At 31.3% G+C, this 19,837-nt stretch overlaps 1 protein-coding gene across 1 annotated transcript in view; it reads right to left on the bottom strand.

Moving 5' to 3' along the window:
* Positions 1 to 19,837, bottom strand: part of LOC134697942 (uncharacterized) — an 88,973-nt gene that overhangs the window by 65,026 nt on the left and 4,110 nt on the right. The window contains exons 2-3 of the mRNA XM_063560227.1: positions 19,099 to 19,416; positions 4,731 to 4,958 (exon numbers count right to left, since the gene is read on the bottom strand). Of these exons, the coding sequence (XP_063416297.1) occupies positions 4,731 to 4,958; positions 19,099 to 19,416 (546 nt within the window). The remainder of the gene's footprint in view (positions 1 to 4,730; positions 4,959 to 19,098; positions 19,417 to 19,837) is intronic.

Below are 19,837 nucleotides of genomic sequence, written 5' to 3'. Positions count from 1 at the left end.
ATTGATCATAGGTATTTTATACAAAAACTTGAGCTTCATTTTGAGTAACCAGTGCTATCAAATTTAACGGTTCAACATTTATATTGTTATAAAAAGTCTAATTATTTATCATATATGAAGCTCCTTAAAAGAGTCGTGCCCGCTTTTCTATCCCTCTTAAAAAAAAGCCGCCGCAAATTTTAAAATGTAGCTGTACATGGGAGCCTATGATGATACAATCTAGTTATATTTTTCAATAACTGAAAATCAACGCTTATCTTAAAGTAATATATATTAGATATTTTACCCATTCGTTTGGTTGTTTTTGAGATTTTAAAATATAGGAAAAAGTGAAATCACAAAAATACTGAACTCAGAGGAAAATCCAATCGGAAAGTCCATAATCACATGGCAAAATCAAATGACAAAAAACATCAAAAACGAATGGACATTTCATTTTCGGAGAACATAGTTGGTGTCCGTGGGTTCGATTACCCCCCTAGGCATTCATTTAAATCGGCTGTTACAAAGCGGGCAGTTTAACTTAGTGGCCCCGCACTATTCTTGTGTCAAAAAATTCTAGAGGCCAACGCCAGGTCTCCCTATCTTTCCTTTTCTTTTCGAAGACCATATACAACAAAACCATGGTATAATTGTGAAAATTATCAGAATTCTACTTCGTCAAAATTATCTCCCCATACGCCAGTTCATTTTCACAATCGTAGAAATGGAAGCCATTGTAGGGATGACGCGCTACCAATTTTGCTCTTGGAAACCGATAAATTTATCCACATTGCACCATTACGATCCTTATATGTCAGTTGTATTTTAAAAGACAAATGTATCAACTAGCTAATGAGCATCAGTTAATGATCTTAGATATAGGAAGATGTGGTGTGAGTGCCAATGAGATGTGGTGTGAGTGCCAATTGTCTGCATTTATTCAACTTAAAACATTTGTCTGATCGGTTGTCAGGTGGAATTTTCGAAAATTCATAAACATTTAAAAAAATTCTAATTAAATATTTCGTGGAAGGGCAGACTAGATTTTTTTAGTGATTGAAGACTATAAACTCTAGTTATCACAGACAAAAAATTATAATTTTTCGAAGATATGCATTTTCATCATCCAACTTGAAAGACTGTCGTCAAGTACTTTCAGTAAAAAAAAATAGCTATTCAAACACACCAACTCTGTTTTTGTGATTCATTAGATAGGTATTTCACTTGACCCATATATTTCATCTTTTAGTACTGTGATTTTGTTTTGTATGTTATAAAGTCAACCTGTAGCTTTGATATATAAAAATGATAGAATCTGAAGCGAGACAATGTGTGAAATATTCTTGCTTTGTACGATATCAAGACAAAATATTCAACTCAAACACACCCTAACATAAAAAGGTGCACTCGATTGTCTTTTTTCGATACTATTGTTACCCATTTTTTGGATTTTTTTCTTGAGTCACATAATTGAAGGACAGACACGAAAATTACTGAACTAATAGATTGGTATGTTTTCCGTCCGTGGTAAAATACAAATTTTAAATCGGAGGATATGCATTTTCTACATCCAACTTGAAAGATATCCATGTCGTCGACTTGATATCTAATAGTTCTGCTTAACTATGTACTAGATAAATTGAAAACGTATGCATATGGTGTTTTTAAAATAAAACAGATAGGTATTTCACTTGACCCATATATTTCATCTTTTAGTACTGTGATTTTGTTTTGTATGTTATAAAGTCAACCTGTAGCTTTGATATATAAAAATGATAGAATCTGAAGCGAGACGATGTGTGAAATATTCTTGCTTTGTACGATATCAAGACAAAATATTCAACTCAAACACACCCTAACATAAAAAGGTGCACTCGATTGTCTTTTTTCGATACTATTGTTACCCATTTTTTGGATTTTTTTCTTGAGTCACATAATTGAAGGACAGACACGAAAATTACTGAACTAATAGATTGATATGTTTTCCGTCCGTGGTAAAATACAAATTTTAAATCGGAGGATATGCATTTTCTACATCCAACTTGAAAGATATCCATGTCGTCGACTTGATATCTAATAGTTCTGCTTAACTATGTACTAGATAAATTGAAAACGTATGCATATGGTGTTTTTAAAATAAAACACTTCGTAATTGAGAAGAAAATTGTAATTTTGTTTGTTTCTATAAACTTTTAAAATGTTTGTCACTATAGTAAACATTACAGTACACATTTATCGCCTTCTCTAACAAAGAGCTTCGATTCTTTTGTTCTATTTCAACCGGGTTTCCGACTGTATAGGTTAATGGTGAGTTTTATTCTAATTAAATTGTGTTAAAAGATACATAAAAATAAATTATTTCGTATTTTCATAGTATACAAACGTAGTTTTTCCCGTCATCCAAGGGGGTTTATTCTACAATAGACATACTCGCAAACGACACGACAGTGAAAATGAACAAACTGGATTCGCACTTTATATACACTGATAACTTAGGCCGCATTTCTTTCTTACCAAAATTTTGTAAACGTTGTGTCTCGTTTGTTGTTGTTTTTTAAACGATCAAAACGAGTTAAACCCTACATGGGATCACCCCATGTTATATGGCTTTGAGTCCAACCTGTTCATACATTCTCATTCCAACGCGGCATACTGGCAAATTTTTATCTTAATTCCAGGGCCGTAAAATTCCTGCCTTTGAAGGAGAGGCAACCTGCCGAGCGGAGTGAGGCGATTTTCTTTTTATCCATTTTATGCAGAAAATGATTTTTTTTCTGGCAATTTTCCTGTATACAATGAACCTCCCCAGAATCCACCACTTGTAAGAGTTTTTTTTACATTTCAATAAATAAGCGCTTGAAATATATCAAATACAGTTATACACCAGAGTTAGATTAGGGGTGCCGGTAAAGTAAGATTTTTCTACGCTTTAGCCTGCTTTATGACTCTACTACACGAATTGAGTCAGACACATGGCCATTGTTATAATTTTTTTAATATACATTTGTAGTTCGTTTATGTGTGTGTTACTTATAAGTGTTGTGTCGCAGTTCTCCTCTTATATTTGATGTAATTTCCTCAGTTTTAATTTGTTACCCGGAATTTGATTGCTGACTCTTATGTACATTTTGACACAATCTCCTTAATATACGAAAAAGTATTTCGTCTGTGAACTTCTTGTGGCAAGTCTCCAGGGTATGGGATATCATTTATCTACTAGTACAATATATTATAGCAATGTACATTGTAGCATATACTATGATGTCTCCCGTCAAGTTACAAAAATACCGTGGTAGCAAGTAAAATCCGTAAAACATTAATAGCAATAATTTTACGTGTGCGAAGAAGTTGGGTACCTTTCAGAGAAAATTACCAGATGTAAATATCGTACACATCCTGCCATTATGATTAATTACCTTGTTGGATAAACTAACAAACAGTGCTATTAAAATACTGCTAAATCTTTTTTTTTTTGTTCATTTTCTTTCTTTTTTTGTCAGCCCGCAATAGGAGGCAACTGCCTACATGCCTTCGTGTAATTTACTTTAACCTGAAGAGGGACAGACGGACCGAAGCACAGATGGATGGACGAACAGACGGACACACAGACCAGAAAACATAATGCTCATAAATGGGGCATAACAATGAACAAAAAACAAATATGTAATACATAAACAACCGACAACCACTGAATTACAGGCTACTTACTTGGGACAGGCACATACATACATAATATAGCTCTGTTTAACATGTAAGCGGGATCCCTACCCCCTAACAAAGGACAGTGGTATAAAAGTACAACATTAGAACGAACTATACAAATCAGTTGAACAAATTATCATCTTTTTTACCTGTATGAGAACGATTTTTTGTCGATCGAATTAGTCATTCAAATGATTTATAAAAAAGAAGATGTGGTATGATTGCCAATGAGACAACTGTTCACAAGGGACCAAAATGACACAGACATTAACAACTATAGGTCCCCGTACGGCCTTCAACAATAAGAAAAGCCTATACCGCATAGTCAGCTATAAAAGGCCCCGATATGACAATGTAAAAAAATTCAAACGAGAAAACAAATGGCCTTATTTATATAAAAAAATGAACGAAAAACAAATATGTAACACATAAACAAACGACAACCCCTGATTTACAGGCTCCTGACTTGGGACAGATCACGCACGATTAATGCGTTATCCATCTCTAGCTATGCGGTTAAATTGAAGTTCACATGAATACGGACTCCATGTTTCTTAGCTTATCTTGTCACAATTTAGCCATACTTGCTGTTAAAAGCAAATAAGTATTTCACTATTTCGCTTTCATTAATGATTGAACTAAAAAAATCCTATTCTAGATTGTTTATATATCTCGTAGCTAGTGCCCCTTTAAGGTTCGTGTATATATACCTGACAATACTTGTTGTTTTAAACGGTGTACCCGAGGGGACCACATGAAGTTTAAGGTTTTACTCCTTTTGTGTAAATCGTGACTTTTCAGATCAAATAACGACAATGCACCCAACACATGATATAATTGTTGATTGATTGTGGTATAACCCAACCTTTATCGCTATTGCAATTGGTTATTTTGTTGCAGTTAGTTTTTATTTGAGGAGGAAAAGGGCGTGTCTGGAAATAACCACTCCCTTGGTAGGAAAACTGAAACTCTCAGTCATTTAAAATTGGAATCGAACGCACCATGTGTTAGAAATTATACTTTATGTGTTAGTTGAAAATCCTTACCATCGTTACAGCATCACGAATAAACTGTTCTGCTGTGATGTTTGGTATAGTTATCACCCAATACATATCCTCAATACTGATGTTTTTTTCTTTGATTTTTTGTAGTATAATATTTCCTTTGATGTAACTAATAAGAGCTGCAAAAACATCCAAAGCTTTCATTTTCTTTACTTTACATCCCGTATAACTCCTTGATTCTGCTAGCAAAGTGTCATTTGAAAATCCATTCTGCAATATTTATATGCATTATTTTCATCAGAGATATTTCCAATATAAGTTGTTGAAATAAGCTTTGCTTAATTAAATCTGATTTAATCGAAATGAGTAAAAAGTGTTCATTTTATCAAAGTACAATTAAGAATTGAATGCTTCTTTTTGTATCTTCATTGGGGCGTAAAAGCGTTGACCGAAGTACATTTTGTAAGACCGCGAAATTTCGCGCTTCATTCTAAAAATGTGCGCACGGTCAACGCTTTTTCAACCCTGTGAAGTTACAAAAAGAAGCATTCAATACAGTAACTTATAATTACATTTTTAGCTATGATCATGAAAACACGAATTTTTTAATTGTTTTATTTAATTCACCTGTGCACTTTATTATGGGACCACGTGTTATCATGATTGAAAAGTTTTATTGAGTAATGCAATTGCTAAAGGAATAACAAGTGATGTGCAGTTAGCCAATCCGAATAAAGTATCATAATGAAACATACATCTAATGTAATTATTGAAGTATACATATTAGTTCGACTCGTTTGAACTCCTTTAATTATTACTATGTTGGAAATTGGGATAGTTTCTGATTGTTCCGTTGCTTTGTCGCTCTATATGTTCCAATCAGGAATAAAAACTAGGTCTCTGTTGTTAACATTTGGTAATGAAAGATTTTTTTTATCTCCCCTGTAATGGCTGCGCCCATGAATGAAAATTTGTAGCAACAAAAACTGAGATATTTGACAGTTTAAGGGAATGTAGAGTCGTCCAAAGTTGTAGAGATGATTATTTTCAATGACTATATATAATATCCACACAAATATAAGGTGGCTAAATGATTTACATGTAAGGATGAGGATATTAAGGTGAACGCTACTTTATACGGAGTCAATATATCATATATCATGATCGATGAATTAACATTTTGTGTTTCTATAACACTATAAAAAAAATCATAGTTTGTGTGGTATTAAACACTGTATTTTATCAGTGTAACCAGAGACATATATTGTATTATATGTCTCTGGTGTAACGAACAATAACGTTGATACAGCTCCAATTCAAAACAAACTGTTTACTACATGTATAGTTTTACAAAATTATCGTACATGAAGACCCTGTGTAGAGTGCAGTATATATATATTCGTTGACATTGCATTTATACATTTTGTAAATATTTACATAATAGGTGTTCATAACCGAATATAGTATCACTAGAACAATTTTAGGAATTAAAATCCCATTTTATGGGTGTGGATAAGAAGTCATAGTTTTTTCAGAACAGTTAACTAAAGTCGAACGTAACCTCACTAGTATGATACATGAGGTTAAAGCTGATGCTAAAGTCCTCAATGTTAAGTTTGAAACGTCGCACAAAGAAATGAAAACTCTTAGACATGATTATACAGAGCTAAAAAGAGGTGTCCAAGGTATGGATTTACAGCTTCAAGAATTAGAAAATGAAAAGCTATTCAAACAAAAAGCTGATTTGCAACAGCAAATTGATGAGCTTAAAGAAAAGGCCACTTTACTCGAAAAGCATGACAGGAAATATAATATACTTATTTATGGTATAAATGACAGCAATCCAGAGGAAAACGTCGATACAACAACACGAAAGCTATTCTCTGAAAAGTTGCTTAGAGATGCTCCAAAAGCCAATTCCATGCCGGTTACTAACACGCAAAGAGTTCCAACACATGGGAAGGGCCCAAAGCATATTCTTGTTTTTTTTGTTCATTTTGGGGGTAAATAACTTGTAATGTCCAAAGCCTACAACTTGAAGGGAACAGAGATTCCCTTACTAGATGACCTGCAATTTTCTATGAAGGAGGAAAGATTCTTGTTATCTCATAACGCATTCACAATTAGAAAAGGGACAAAGTGCAAACGCGTATTAGAGCAAAAGGGGCCCATGTGACTTTAGAGACACGTAAAAACAACACAGAAAATTGGTCGTTATGGGAATAACTGTTTATTGTCTGCAATATATATACATTAAGAAAAACATAGTTTATAAATACAAAATTTAAAAATTAATTTAGCTTTGTGTTTACAGTGCATATATTTTCTTACATTAATCTTTATTAAAAAAAAGTACTATAATTTAAGTAAATCAATGATGCTTTAATGACAGATCTCTTTTTGCTGGCTTTGATATGAACATTTGAAGTAAGTATAGAAAAGAAAAAAAAAAGGTTTTTGTGTTCATTTTGGTTTCTTCTTTTTATTTATCTTTTTGACTTTGCTTAACTTTTAGCAGAATAGTTTAATTTGCTTACTTTGCAATCTTAGTTTTGCTTTCCCTTTTTGCCGCATAAATGCATACCTTAGCTCGTTATATATAGTTATATTCTACATGTATATGAATGCTTAATCTGTTGTTTAAGTTTTGCTTTTTTCATATGTTTAGTAAATGCACGCCATAGCTTGTTAGAGATACTTATATATATGCTACTATATGTAATATTATATGCTAAATTTGTTGATTTAGTTTTACTTGTTTCGTATTATATTAAGTAAATGTATGCTTGAGGTATACATTGTAGCTTAGGCAATGGGCATCATTATGGTTAAAACTTGTACATACACAATTACAGAAATGTAAGACAAAATTTTCTTAAACAGTCCAATAAAATTATTACTGAATCTTTTAACATCTCAAAAGTGTAACGGTCAGAACATTGATAGTTTCAAGTAAAATATAATGAGGTATATATCCTTTATTCATGTATCATTCATTACCACTTAACTCTACATTTCAAAAACAAAAACTTTGGATTTAAACTATACACCAAGCATGATTTTTTAGAGGAAATCACTGTCATTAGTGTCAAGTGAGCTGTATTATATGTTAGTGATTCTTAGATCTCTCTTATCTATGTTTATAATGCCTTGTGTAAGCTTACATTGAGATGTGAATTGCAGTTGACACCATGCAGTACTGATGGGGATATACATTTTAGGCAAGTTTGACCAGATCAGATGAGAGAGCACAAAACAATGGACATTTTGTGGTAACGTGGTTCTTGTGTGATCTCTTCTCTTTTGCCATATTAATCCTGTTCATATTGAATCATTGAATGTATAACATAGTTTACCAATTTGAATAGATATTTTATAATGAAGGTGTCAAGATAATGACATGTATTACAAATAATGATGTAGATCAATATACATTAAAGCTGTAATATACTAAAAACAAACTGAAGTTATCTCCCCTTGACCACAAGTGTAAATCTGCATTAGAATATGAAATATCTTAGTCTTTTAAATGTGTTTCCCTTTAACTTGTTTTTGTTTATTTCATGTATTTATTTTATATAAGGTATGGAATTTTATTACTTGGCACATATATGGTATATTTTTGAAGCAAAAAGAGCATTATGTAAACAGTCCTGATATCTCAACTAAACCTTTCATTCCTTTGTGCTGGCAGTTATCCACTTTCAATTCTTTGAAGATTTATTATTGTAATGGAGGGTAAAAATATCAAAATAATTTCTCATAATTTTCAAGGACTTCAAATGAGAGAAAAAGGGGGGACATTTTTTTTATTATCGGCATTCAAAAGATTTTGATATATTTTGTTTTCAAGACACACACTTGAACAAGTTGAAACCCTGATAAGAAACCAGTGTAAAGGTCAATGTATTCTCAATTCTTACGCATCTAATCATTGAAGTGTTGCTATCCTGTTTAAAAATAATTTTGAATATAAAATACACCGAGTTAAAAAAGATGAGGATGGCAATTTGTTGGGATTGGATATTAATATTGAAGAAAAGAGATTTACTCTGATAAATGTGTATGGGCCGAATACTGATAATCCTTGCTTCTATGACAAACTAACAGAAATCATAGACTTTTTGATAATCAACTGTGTCTAATTTGTGGGGACTTTAATCTTGTTCAGAATTTTGACCTAGATACCCATAACTATAAACATATAAATGATCCAAAATCAAGGGATAAAATTTTAGAAATTATAAAATATAAGACTCTTGTGGATCCATTTAGAGAGAGATACCATGATCTTAAAAGATTTACACGGTGAAAAAATATCCATTTAAACAATCACGGTTAGATTTCTTTTTGATCTCTGAAAGCCTTATAGTTGACATATGTGGTATACACATTGGCAATAGCTACAGATCAGACCATTCACCAGTAAGTTTGAATTAAAAGATAAATGAGTTTATAAAAGACAGGGGCCTCTGGAAATTCAACAACTCTCTCCTTCAAGATACTGAATATGTAAAATTAATTAAAAAAACCCAATTATTAGCACAGTTGAGCAATATGCAGTGCTAGGTTATAGCAGAGATGCTTTAAATAGTATTATTGATGATTTTGATATACAATTCACAATCATGACCAGTTATTGTTTGAAACACTTCTCAATGAGATCAGAGGTAAGACTATTTCTTTTTGACATATATAAAAAGGGAAAGGGTAAAACAGGGGGAAAAAAATACAAAAGAAATACAAAAACTAGAACAAATCACAATCGCTGAGGACAATATAAATGAAATAGAGTAAGAGAATAAAAAATGTGAACTTAGAATTTTGCGTCAAAACAAGATTAAAGGTCAATATGTTAGGTCAAGAACCCAGTGGATTGAAGAAGGAGAGAGACCAACTAATTATTTTTGTAACCTAGAAACCCAAAATTTTATAAATAAAACTATTAAAAAAATTATTATTAATGCTAACACTGTAGTAGAAAATAAAAAAGAAATATTGATGCAAACAAAATTATTTTATGAGAAGCTTTACAGAAGGCAAGAGTGTATAAAAGATGTCAATCTATCAGGGGAATTACCATTTCAAACACCTAAATTAAAAGACAATGAAAAAGATTCTTTTGAAGGTAATATTACCTTTAGTAAGCTAACACAAGTATAAATTAGCATCTAGCTGTATAGCAGAGGGAATTAAGTCAGTTCTTAATAAACTAAATAATTTTGACCAAACAGGCTTTATTCCGGGGAGATTTATTTGGGAGAACTGTAGATTTATATACGATATTTTACATTTCACAGAGGAAAATGACATCCCTGGTATATTACTCTTGATTGATTTTGAAAAAGCATTCGACTCTATCTCCTGGTAATTTTTATTTGAGACACTTAAATATTTTAATTTTGGAGAATCCATCATGAACTGGATAAAACATTTTATAATAATATTTCTTCAACAGTAACTCTGTCTGTCAGATTTTTTTTGTGTGGAAAGAGGCTGTAGACAAGGAGATCCTTGTCTCCTTACCTTTTTTTGCTAAATGCAGAAATACTTGGCATTTTAGTCAGAAATAGTAATGATATTAAAGGTATTACGATAGATGATACAGAGTTTATATTGTCTCAATATGCTGATGATACATCACTTATTTTAGATGGATCTCCTTCCTCTTTAAATGCATCCCTCCGTATCTTACAATTCAATGCTAAGATATCAGGACTGAAAATTAACTTAGATAAAAAACAAATTTAATGTTATATGGATAGGAAGTAAAAAACATAGTCAAGATAAAATATGCGTAAAGTGGGGATTGAAATGGGGTTCCAGTACCTTAAAATTATTGGGTATCGCTTTTTGTGTTGATTTGAATCTAAATTATGCTCCTCGAATTCAAGAAATAGAAAGTATTATACAAAAATGGTAAAAACAGTCGCTTACTCCGTTTGGTAAAATAACTATTATGAAATCTTTAATTGTATCAAAATTGAATCATCTGTTCTTAGGCAGAAACCATTTGATTTTCTGGGAGGGGGGGGGGGGGGGGCTATGTTTTTTTTTTGGAAAAAAAAGTTTGTTTCCAGTTTTTGGAGAAAAAAATAATTTGTTTTTGATTCTGAGAAAAAACAATTGTTTGTTTCACCCTCAGCTACCACTATATGTAATGCTAAAATTGAAAGAAAAAAATTGTTTTCGACTTGTCCAGAAAAAAAACCCCATAGCCCCCCCCCCCCCCCCCCAGAAAATCAAATGGTTGCTGCCTTTACCATCCCAAGTCCAGATGAAAATGTACTACGACAACTCAATAGTAAAATGTATGCTTTCATTTGGGATGGTAAACCCAACAAGGTAAATCGGGAGCTCTTATATCAAGGAATACTGCAGAGGCGGTTTGAAAATGATTAATTTGAGAAATTTTATTCAAGGGCTTAAATTGACCGGGTTAGAAGATTATTTAATTCAAATTCAAAGTGGATCAAATTATTTACTGTTACACAACATATAAATTTTACAGAGTTGGCTTATTTTGGAACAACTAAAAAAAACAGATAACGTTTTTTGGAAAGAAGTTATTTGTGCCTTGAAAAACATGTCGAGATTCCAACATCCTCGCTATTTTGAGGAAGTCATATTCTCATCTATATGGAATAATGAGAACATTAAAATTGATAACGTCAGTGTTTATTATAGAAGTTGGGCACAAAACGGGGTATGGACTGTGAATGACCTTCAAAATGAGCAAGGAAAAATTTTGCGCTTGCAGCCGGTTCAAGTGATTTTGGTTTCTGTAAATTATTATTAAAAAAGTTAAATAAATCTTTTCCGTTCTGAATGGATGACCGACCACGGATTACGGACAAATCGGCCCTTTTCTTTATATTACCGCCAGCCGCGTTTTGGGCACCTTTTGCATGCGCAGTTTCAAACAAAATTTGTATGATTGAATTATATCCTAAATAAAAAAATTGTTGCTAAAAGACCAAAACAAAGACGACTCTTGTATTGTGTAGCACAGCCATCATTAAATTCGTGCATAACTTTTGGATTGTAGCTAATTTCATGTAGATATTCTGCAACTGATTTTTGGACATAATGTGTGAAGTACTGGTCACGTTTGTCATCTTCCCTTATAACGAAAAATTCTTCTGTAATAATAACAGGGTTATCCACTGAATTTTCGATACCATCTACTTCAAGGATCGCGTGCCGGTATAAAAGAGTCACATGAAGAGAAACCTCAATTTTTTTGAAAATATCGTGTTTGGATTCAGTCTTATCAAATCATTTGTAGCTCTCTGAGTAATCATTTATGAAATTATTTCTTGAATATTTTCTATTATGTTAGAATTCATAGAATCATCTATTTTATCTTCGGGAGTCGTAATAACTTTCATAATTCTCAAAATATTAATCGTTGGCGATTTCTGATCTCTGATGTATGCAGATATGAATGCGGCGCGCTTAGTAGGTGTTTTCGGAAGCAAAACTTTGATCTTTCGCAAAGCTCTCCATTGACTCATTTTGTTTTTGAATGGTGTATTTGTGTGATTAAATTCTAAATTTGTTTCTTTTGCTTGTTTTGATCTAGCGCGATACAGTTTCTTCCTTTCTCTTTCCTTAATTTTCCTGTGTTTTTCATGTCCTCGTTCATCTCGTTTTCTCGTAGCTTCTTTTGTTAATGTTTTTTCATTCTGTTTTTAGGCTCGCCTTGGCTAGTTATAAATTTCTTTGTTTTTAGACCACGATTTTCGCTGTTGTTCATTTCTTTTTTCTTTTTCTTTTATAAATACCACTGCTTTTTTTCTGTTCCTGTGCCATAAAAACCCCTCCATAAATATTTATTAATTTAATATTTCAAAATCGTAATGTCAGTAATTGTGTGGTGTTTGAGGAATAGTTTTGCGTTATATTTAAAATAAACAAAAACATATCGAATATCTTTTAATCTAGGGATAGTAAAAGAGACACTACAAGTAGTTATATGATAATGAAGATTTCAGATTTTATTTTGATGGTTTCATATGTGTGCATTCTTTGTATAATATGCATTATTTCATAAGGACAATAATCTGAGCACTTATAAAAGTATCTTGCTTTTTACATAAATTCCCATTTGTTTAAAGAATGCTGAGTCAAACGTACGATATCAAATATTTGTTAAAATTTCATGTGTTGAGTTTTGTGATATTCTATTATTAAAAAATATTGTTTATCACTTGTTTTGTTTCAAAATGTAAAGAGGTAGGGACAATTTGCCGGGGATTTTTTTCACAGAAGGGCCAATTTCAAAAAGTGCCGACAGAATAGAATTTACTATAAAAACAAAAAATAAAAATGCTTTTTGATCAATATCTCGATTTTCATATATTATAATATGTGTGATCAATAGTTAATTTAACCCTCAAAAAGGATGAAAGTCTAATATGCGGCTTTTCGGGTGTTTTTAGGTGGAAAAAAGAGGGAATCCCCCCCAGAAGGACATTTCAAACCAAAAAAAAGTTATGCTTTTTATGACTGTTGTTATTCATACAACCTTTTCCCTCAAAAATGAAATTGGTTTGGTGTGTCCTTATTACATAAAAAACAACTTTTTAATTGCAACATCGATAAATTGTACCGATATAGCTTCTATAAATAAGAGATATAATGATAAGCATCGCCGTAGCTTCATCGGTAGAGCACAGAACTGCCAAGAAATTATGGTTTTGAAGAAAGGGTTCGAATCTCGCTCAGAATGTTTGCATTTTTTGTGTTGTTATATTAAATTTTAATGTTTCTATCATATTTTTTCGGATGTTTGCTTAATTCATAGAGTCGTTCTGGTTCATTTTGAATATATAGTTTACTAGTATAACATTTTACATGTATCAAAGAAATAATAATGTATCGTTTACTGTGTGCAATCCTATGACTGTCCATACTCTTCACTTACTTTCTATTCATGTGTTTACATTTATTAGATATATTCAAGGGACAACTGCCGTCAAACTGATGTAGGTGCCTGTACATAACCAATAACACGAGAATTAATTCTATAGAAACGAAGCCTGCATGTAGGGGGTGTAATATACACATAACTTAAGATAAGGCCATTGTATACAAGTTTCAAAACAACAAAAAACAATTTTTCGAAACCTTTTTTGAACATGGTATTATATGTAAAAAATGCAGTCAACAACAATTTTGTCGCAAATTCACAAACTGTATAGATACTAGTACTGAAATGTTTACCACCGTCCCTACACCGGTAACTAAGTCATCAGAAAATAAAACAACCCTACAGAACAAATCAGTTACACTACAAATCGTGATTGTAGGTACAACAACAAGAAGCTGTTGTAATAGTATCACAACGAAAGGCCGATTTGTTAAAATGAAAGAAAAGGCAATATAACATGTGGTAGTAACACAGGGTGATCTATGACCAACTAATGTAAGATGTTCTCCGGTTTAAATATATACATGTATTATCTTATCTTATTTTATAGACGATAAAACCTTAAAAGACCAGGACAAATACAGATATACATATATTCAGGATGATAAAATCACTATTTATATTTGTTCGATATTATTTGGCTCCTTGACAAGTTACGGGGTACGGTACATTGCATAAAGGGTGTTTATAGTAAAATAAAATCAATATTAAAAAATCAATAGTCTTGGCCTTGTTTTTGTAGGAATACCTGTTCAAGGTATGAAAATAGATGATTTGACGTATTTTAATGTACTATAATTAGCATCTATCGGGCTATTTAAAACATGATTTACCTGTCTTATCGAATGAAATAAATTGCCGGCAAATTGGCTCTACCTCTTTAAATTTTATTATTATTCGTGTTTGGGTAACATAAAAAATTGTATTGATGATCAATGAATTGGACAGTGTCATAAAATTAAACAAAAGACACGTTACTTTAAGATACACAACGAAACCAAGTCCTATTGTAGTGCAAAGACAGCTAACCCTTTTTTTTTATTTGTAGAGATCTTTGAGTTAGGAATATTTTGTTTTATGTTGATATTGACTGTTTTCTTTGATCTAAAGATATATTTGTTCTAATCATGGACTCGATGTTTGTTCATTTATTTGTTCATATGGTTAAATGAGCAATTCCGAGTCAAAAGAACAAATGATATTGTTGACGCATACGCTATCTACATAACACTACAAAAGTCAAAAAGTCTAAAAAGACCAGTTTTTTGTTTGAATTTGCATGAATATTTACTCGAAATTCTTAATTTGTTTGAATGATTTTTAAAAATTGTTGACATAGTATGAATTTGTCTAAAAAGGTTCTTGATTTTTCTTTACAAGTTTCTTGACAGTATGAACATTGTCTTAAAATTTCTCGACACTTCATCTGATAAGAGTCTCACTCTAGATTAGTCTCGACCATTATTTGACTGTCTTAAATTTGTCTCGATCTGTCTTGACATATTCTTGATATGCTTAATAATGTCTGAATATGTCTTGACATATTCTTGACATTCTAAATATTAATGTCTGAATATGTCTGGACACATTCTTGACAGTCTTAAATATGTCTTGACTCTATCTCAACAGTATTAATTTTGCCTGCAATGTGAAGAAACTTATTCTGCACTGTTTATGACATTCTATTGCTGTTAAATACTCCTTTTTATTACGAGATGTCTTAACTTTAGATTTTTGCCATTTGCAAAACTGCCAGTCAAATTTGCTATTAGTAAAAATAGGTGTCTTGTAGGCAGTTTTAAAAGAATGTAGGACAGAAAGTCACAGGACAAAAAAAAACACAGACAAAAAACCAAAGGACAAAAGTCAAAATTTCCTTTTTCTGATTATTTTCGTTGAATAAAAATCTTTAATATGAATATATATATTAAAAAGTAAAACATTATAATATATTTCTCTTACATATTCAAACAATTGTTAACAGATTATTTGTGACTTTTTTTCCTACCAAATTTGTGACTTTATGTCCTGTGACTTTCTGTTCGCATTCATTTTTTAATGTGACCATGTGTCTCTTTTGGACAACACAATTCATCTTTTGGGTTTGTGTGGCTAAAAAAAAGGGGAGTTGAATATTATATTTTTTTTCTCAAAAATAAGTATTTGTGATAACTCCTTCCTGAAAAGAAAAAAAAATGTTTAGATCTATGTTAAGCATGTCTGTTTGAGATCCATTTCATGAGACTAATGATTTCTATAGACATCATTGATGGGACCCATTATAAATACATTTTTTTTATTATTCCTGGACTAGATAGTAATTTTCTTTAAATTTTTGGGAATTATTTAATTTGTTTTTTTAAGTTGAATAATTAACTTAATAATTTTGATGAAGAAAATCCATTTTAATTTTTTTTTCTTTTCATCAAAATGATAATTTTCATTTTCATCTATCAATAAACTTTTTAAATTGTAGTGGAATGGTCGGTCAACTGAGCAGTTGTTTGGCTGATTACAGGTAAAGCAGTAATTTTCAATTTGACAGTTGCGTGTACTCTTGGGTGTGGATCCTTAATTTTATAGGGAACATCCTGTCCATTTGTAATACTTAATATATATTCCAATAGATGACATTACACAATTTTTTCTTCGATTAAATGAATGATTTGTATATCATCACAATTTGCTGTTTATATAACACGTATAAGCCACATTTTGTTATAATAATTATTTACCATATTAACATTGAATATTATGAATGTAGAATGAAATATGTATACAGCACAGTATGCTTGGTTTAAATCATTTAATTTTTAATATTTAGGAATCAAAATTTGTAATTATTTAAAAACCAACATTTAACATTTAAATCGATTTCATTTTCATATTTTCATTTGTAAAATGATTTATTATTTTACATGCCCAACTTTTATTTTTGTTGTAAGATGTGTAACTTGAAACAACAGTACTAGTATATCATTTATTGAGAAATAAAGATTAAAGTTATATCATGAATATTGGTCATGATATTTGTAAAGCTCAGAACTGTCAAGTAAATTTAAGACACAATTCAAAATGATCAGAATATGTCAAGCCATTCTGAGAAAAAATGATAATGTCAAGAATATGTCGAGAAATTTCAAGAGAGTATTCAAATGTCAAGAATTTGTCAAGAAATTTTAAGACCATATTCAGAATGTCGAGAAAATGTCGAGTAAATTTCATACAAATTTAATATATATGAGAATTTGTCAAGAAAAATTAAGATACAAGTCATACTTTTAGAGAATGTCGGGTAAAAGTTCATGCAAATTAAGAGAAAACTGGTCTTTACAGACTATTAGACTTTTGTAATTATATCACATTATTATCAGTCAAAATTAATTTAAAAAAATGTAATGTGTTAAAGGGGCACTAGCTGCCAAATTCGTGGTCACCGATTTGACAGAAATTCTCATATTTTATTCATAACAATGTAAAACATTTTTCCAAACTATCAAAAGTATAAAATAAACAATCTAGAGGACATGGTCTTAATAAGATGTATCTTCGTTTCGTGTTAATTTTAGCCAAGACGCCATCTAACTAACTATCGAGTTGACCTTATATGACCATATAAGCGATGTAAACATAAACATGGATATAAATTGATTAAGCAACTCGTGCAATTAAATTTTTATAGGTCTGTTAAATTTTGTATTATAGATTAAAAATGTATGTTTATCGTCGTTTATACCTTTATTATGAGAATGATTTTGTGTGGATCGAATCAGTTAATTACATTATTTACCTTTTTTTCACTTTCAATGTTGACATTATTTTCCTTTAAAAACCCGTACACGGACAATGCATGCGTTATTCTATCTCTTTCTACGGGGTTAAATTGGAGTTCACATGAATACGGATTAAATGAGGTCGACTTATTCACTTGCAAGTGAATACTTCATTATCAATGTTTATGAGCTTAAAGGGATAGTAGCTACGATTTTGACAAAATTATGAACAAGTTTTTAAGCTGCAAAAATCAAAGATATGTACTAAAAATAAGCAATAAGATCGCTAGAACGTTTTCATAAACTACAGAAGTGTTAATAATTGATAATTCATATCGTGTTGCGTGCCTATTCATCTCATTAATTATGCATCGGGTTTACTTCCCGAACTTTGCCGACACAGCGAGTGAGCTAACCAAGATATAAATAGATATGAACACGTGCTTTTTGTTTTCTTACGTATTTGATAATTACTTTATATTAAACGTACATATTTGACGCCATTTATCAAATTATGTAAATAAAAATATAACAAAAACCGGCATATTATTCCAACCCAAGATTCTCCAACAATGGCGATATTATACACTTGTTATTACATTTGTATGACCAAACCATGCCGATAACGTATACACGTGTTTGTGTGTTGAATAGGGGCCTCCATGAAGGATACACGTGAAAAATAATACTAAATTGTAGGAAGTTGATTTCTAATTTCTTCTAAGGTGGGAGATTCCTGCCCGTAAATTTATTAACATATTTTTGACAATAATGAAAACGTTGCGATTTATTTTCACATGATCTGGAATTTTTAAGAAATGTAAACAAGTTACGCAAACCGTTGGCTACTTCTGTTTGACTTAGCCTGCGTTGCAGGTTTTTTGAATTATTTAATTACCGATCTCATCGCCGTTTTTTATTTTTAATTTACAATAATTTGTTTGCACCTCTTTTTTGTTTCTTTTCTCGCAGAAACTGTAAATTCACGTACCATTTCCGCGATAACATTCCCCTGTTCGACAAGTTTCCCTTTGAGGCACAATGTGCGATTGCGCATTGGGAACTGAAGAGTTCAGATCAACATAGGTCATATGAATAAGGGTTGGGCTTAACATCAAATTATTATCTATAGACAAGAAATAAATTTAGGTGTTAACGTTAAAAAGCTTCTAAATGATAAATGGAAAGTAACCAGTAGTTGTTTTAATCATATTTATTAAACTTTTTGTACAAAATCCGGCATATAGATTAAAAAAGTAATTTTAATGAAAATCGTAGCTACTATCCGTTTAATTTGACAAAATGGAACCATTTTAGCTGATAAAAGCAAATTATTATTTCACTTTTTCACTCTCATTAATGATTGAACAATCATGAAAAATAATACTTTTAATTTTTAATATCTATCGTAAGTAGTGCCCCTTTAACAGAGACTTTTTATATCCCTTTTTAGTATCCTTATAGATTATTGTGAGATATCAAATTCACAAAGGAGATTCAGAGGACAAAAAGGGACCGTTTGATGATAAAATTAGCTTGATGGACCTGGAACAGTGTTGTTACAAAACAAAAAAGAACATATCATAAAATCTGCTCGGAAGGGTTTAACTAATCAGATCGACAAGCATCAAAATATCAAACCTTATAAAAAAGACAACAAGACTCAAAGCATATAATTATATATATACAAAGAAGTACTCACCTTTTCTCTGTCAAGCGTTTCCCCCAAGTTTTCAAAAAGGTACCAGTCAGTCAAATTTTCGGCATTTTCGTTATAGTTGCATAACGCTCTGTATCCGATAGAATGGACTAATCTATTTGGTTGCAATAAGACACACGCATCCAGTCTAACACGATTTTCATCGTTCAACCACACTTCCATCATGCCCGTATTAACGTCGGTAGGACTACTTTCACCGTTACTAATATAAATCTCATAACTTCTTCTTTCCAAGTAAGCAGTACTGATTTTATTTGTTCCGATTTCGATAGCCACAACTACTGGTTTTTTGTGACCCATCTGAAAAAATTATGAAATAACATACCATTTATATCATAACTTATCAGCCAATGTTAACAGTCGAGTCATAATAGGTAAGTGTGAACATAGTTATGTAGATCCATAATATCCTATATTGGAAGATGCTCTGGCAATGTGCAAATGTATCAGTTTTGCAAAATTTGTTGCATTATTATGACATCCAAATTAGATTTAAATTCAAAATATATCACATAAAACAAAAACAAATGAACTCGCTCAGATTGTTCCAAACAGCTCAGAAACCGTAACTAGGCCAATATCCCTAATGCGTTTCAAATTGAAGAACAAAAGTTGCGCGTAAACAAGAAATCTCTCTGTAGTAATATAAGACAAGTTTCTATTTTATTAAAAGTGATAGAGCTTAACCGACTGTGTTGATTTGAAAAAAAAGGGACTATAG

The sequence above is a fragment of the Mytilus trossulus genome, chromosome 14 (genome assembly GCF_036588685.1).
Source record: "Mytilus trossulus isolate FHL-02 chromosome 14, PNRI_Mtr1.1.1.hap1, whole genome shotgun sequence".
Taxonomy (NCBI): domain Eukaryota; kingdom Metazoa; phylum Mollusca; class Bivalvia; order Mytilida; family Mytilidae; genus Mytilus; species Mytilus trossulus.
The sequence above is the reverse complement of the archived record's forward strand: the minus strand, read 5'-3'. Positions and strand labels throughout refer to the sequence as shown.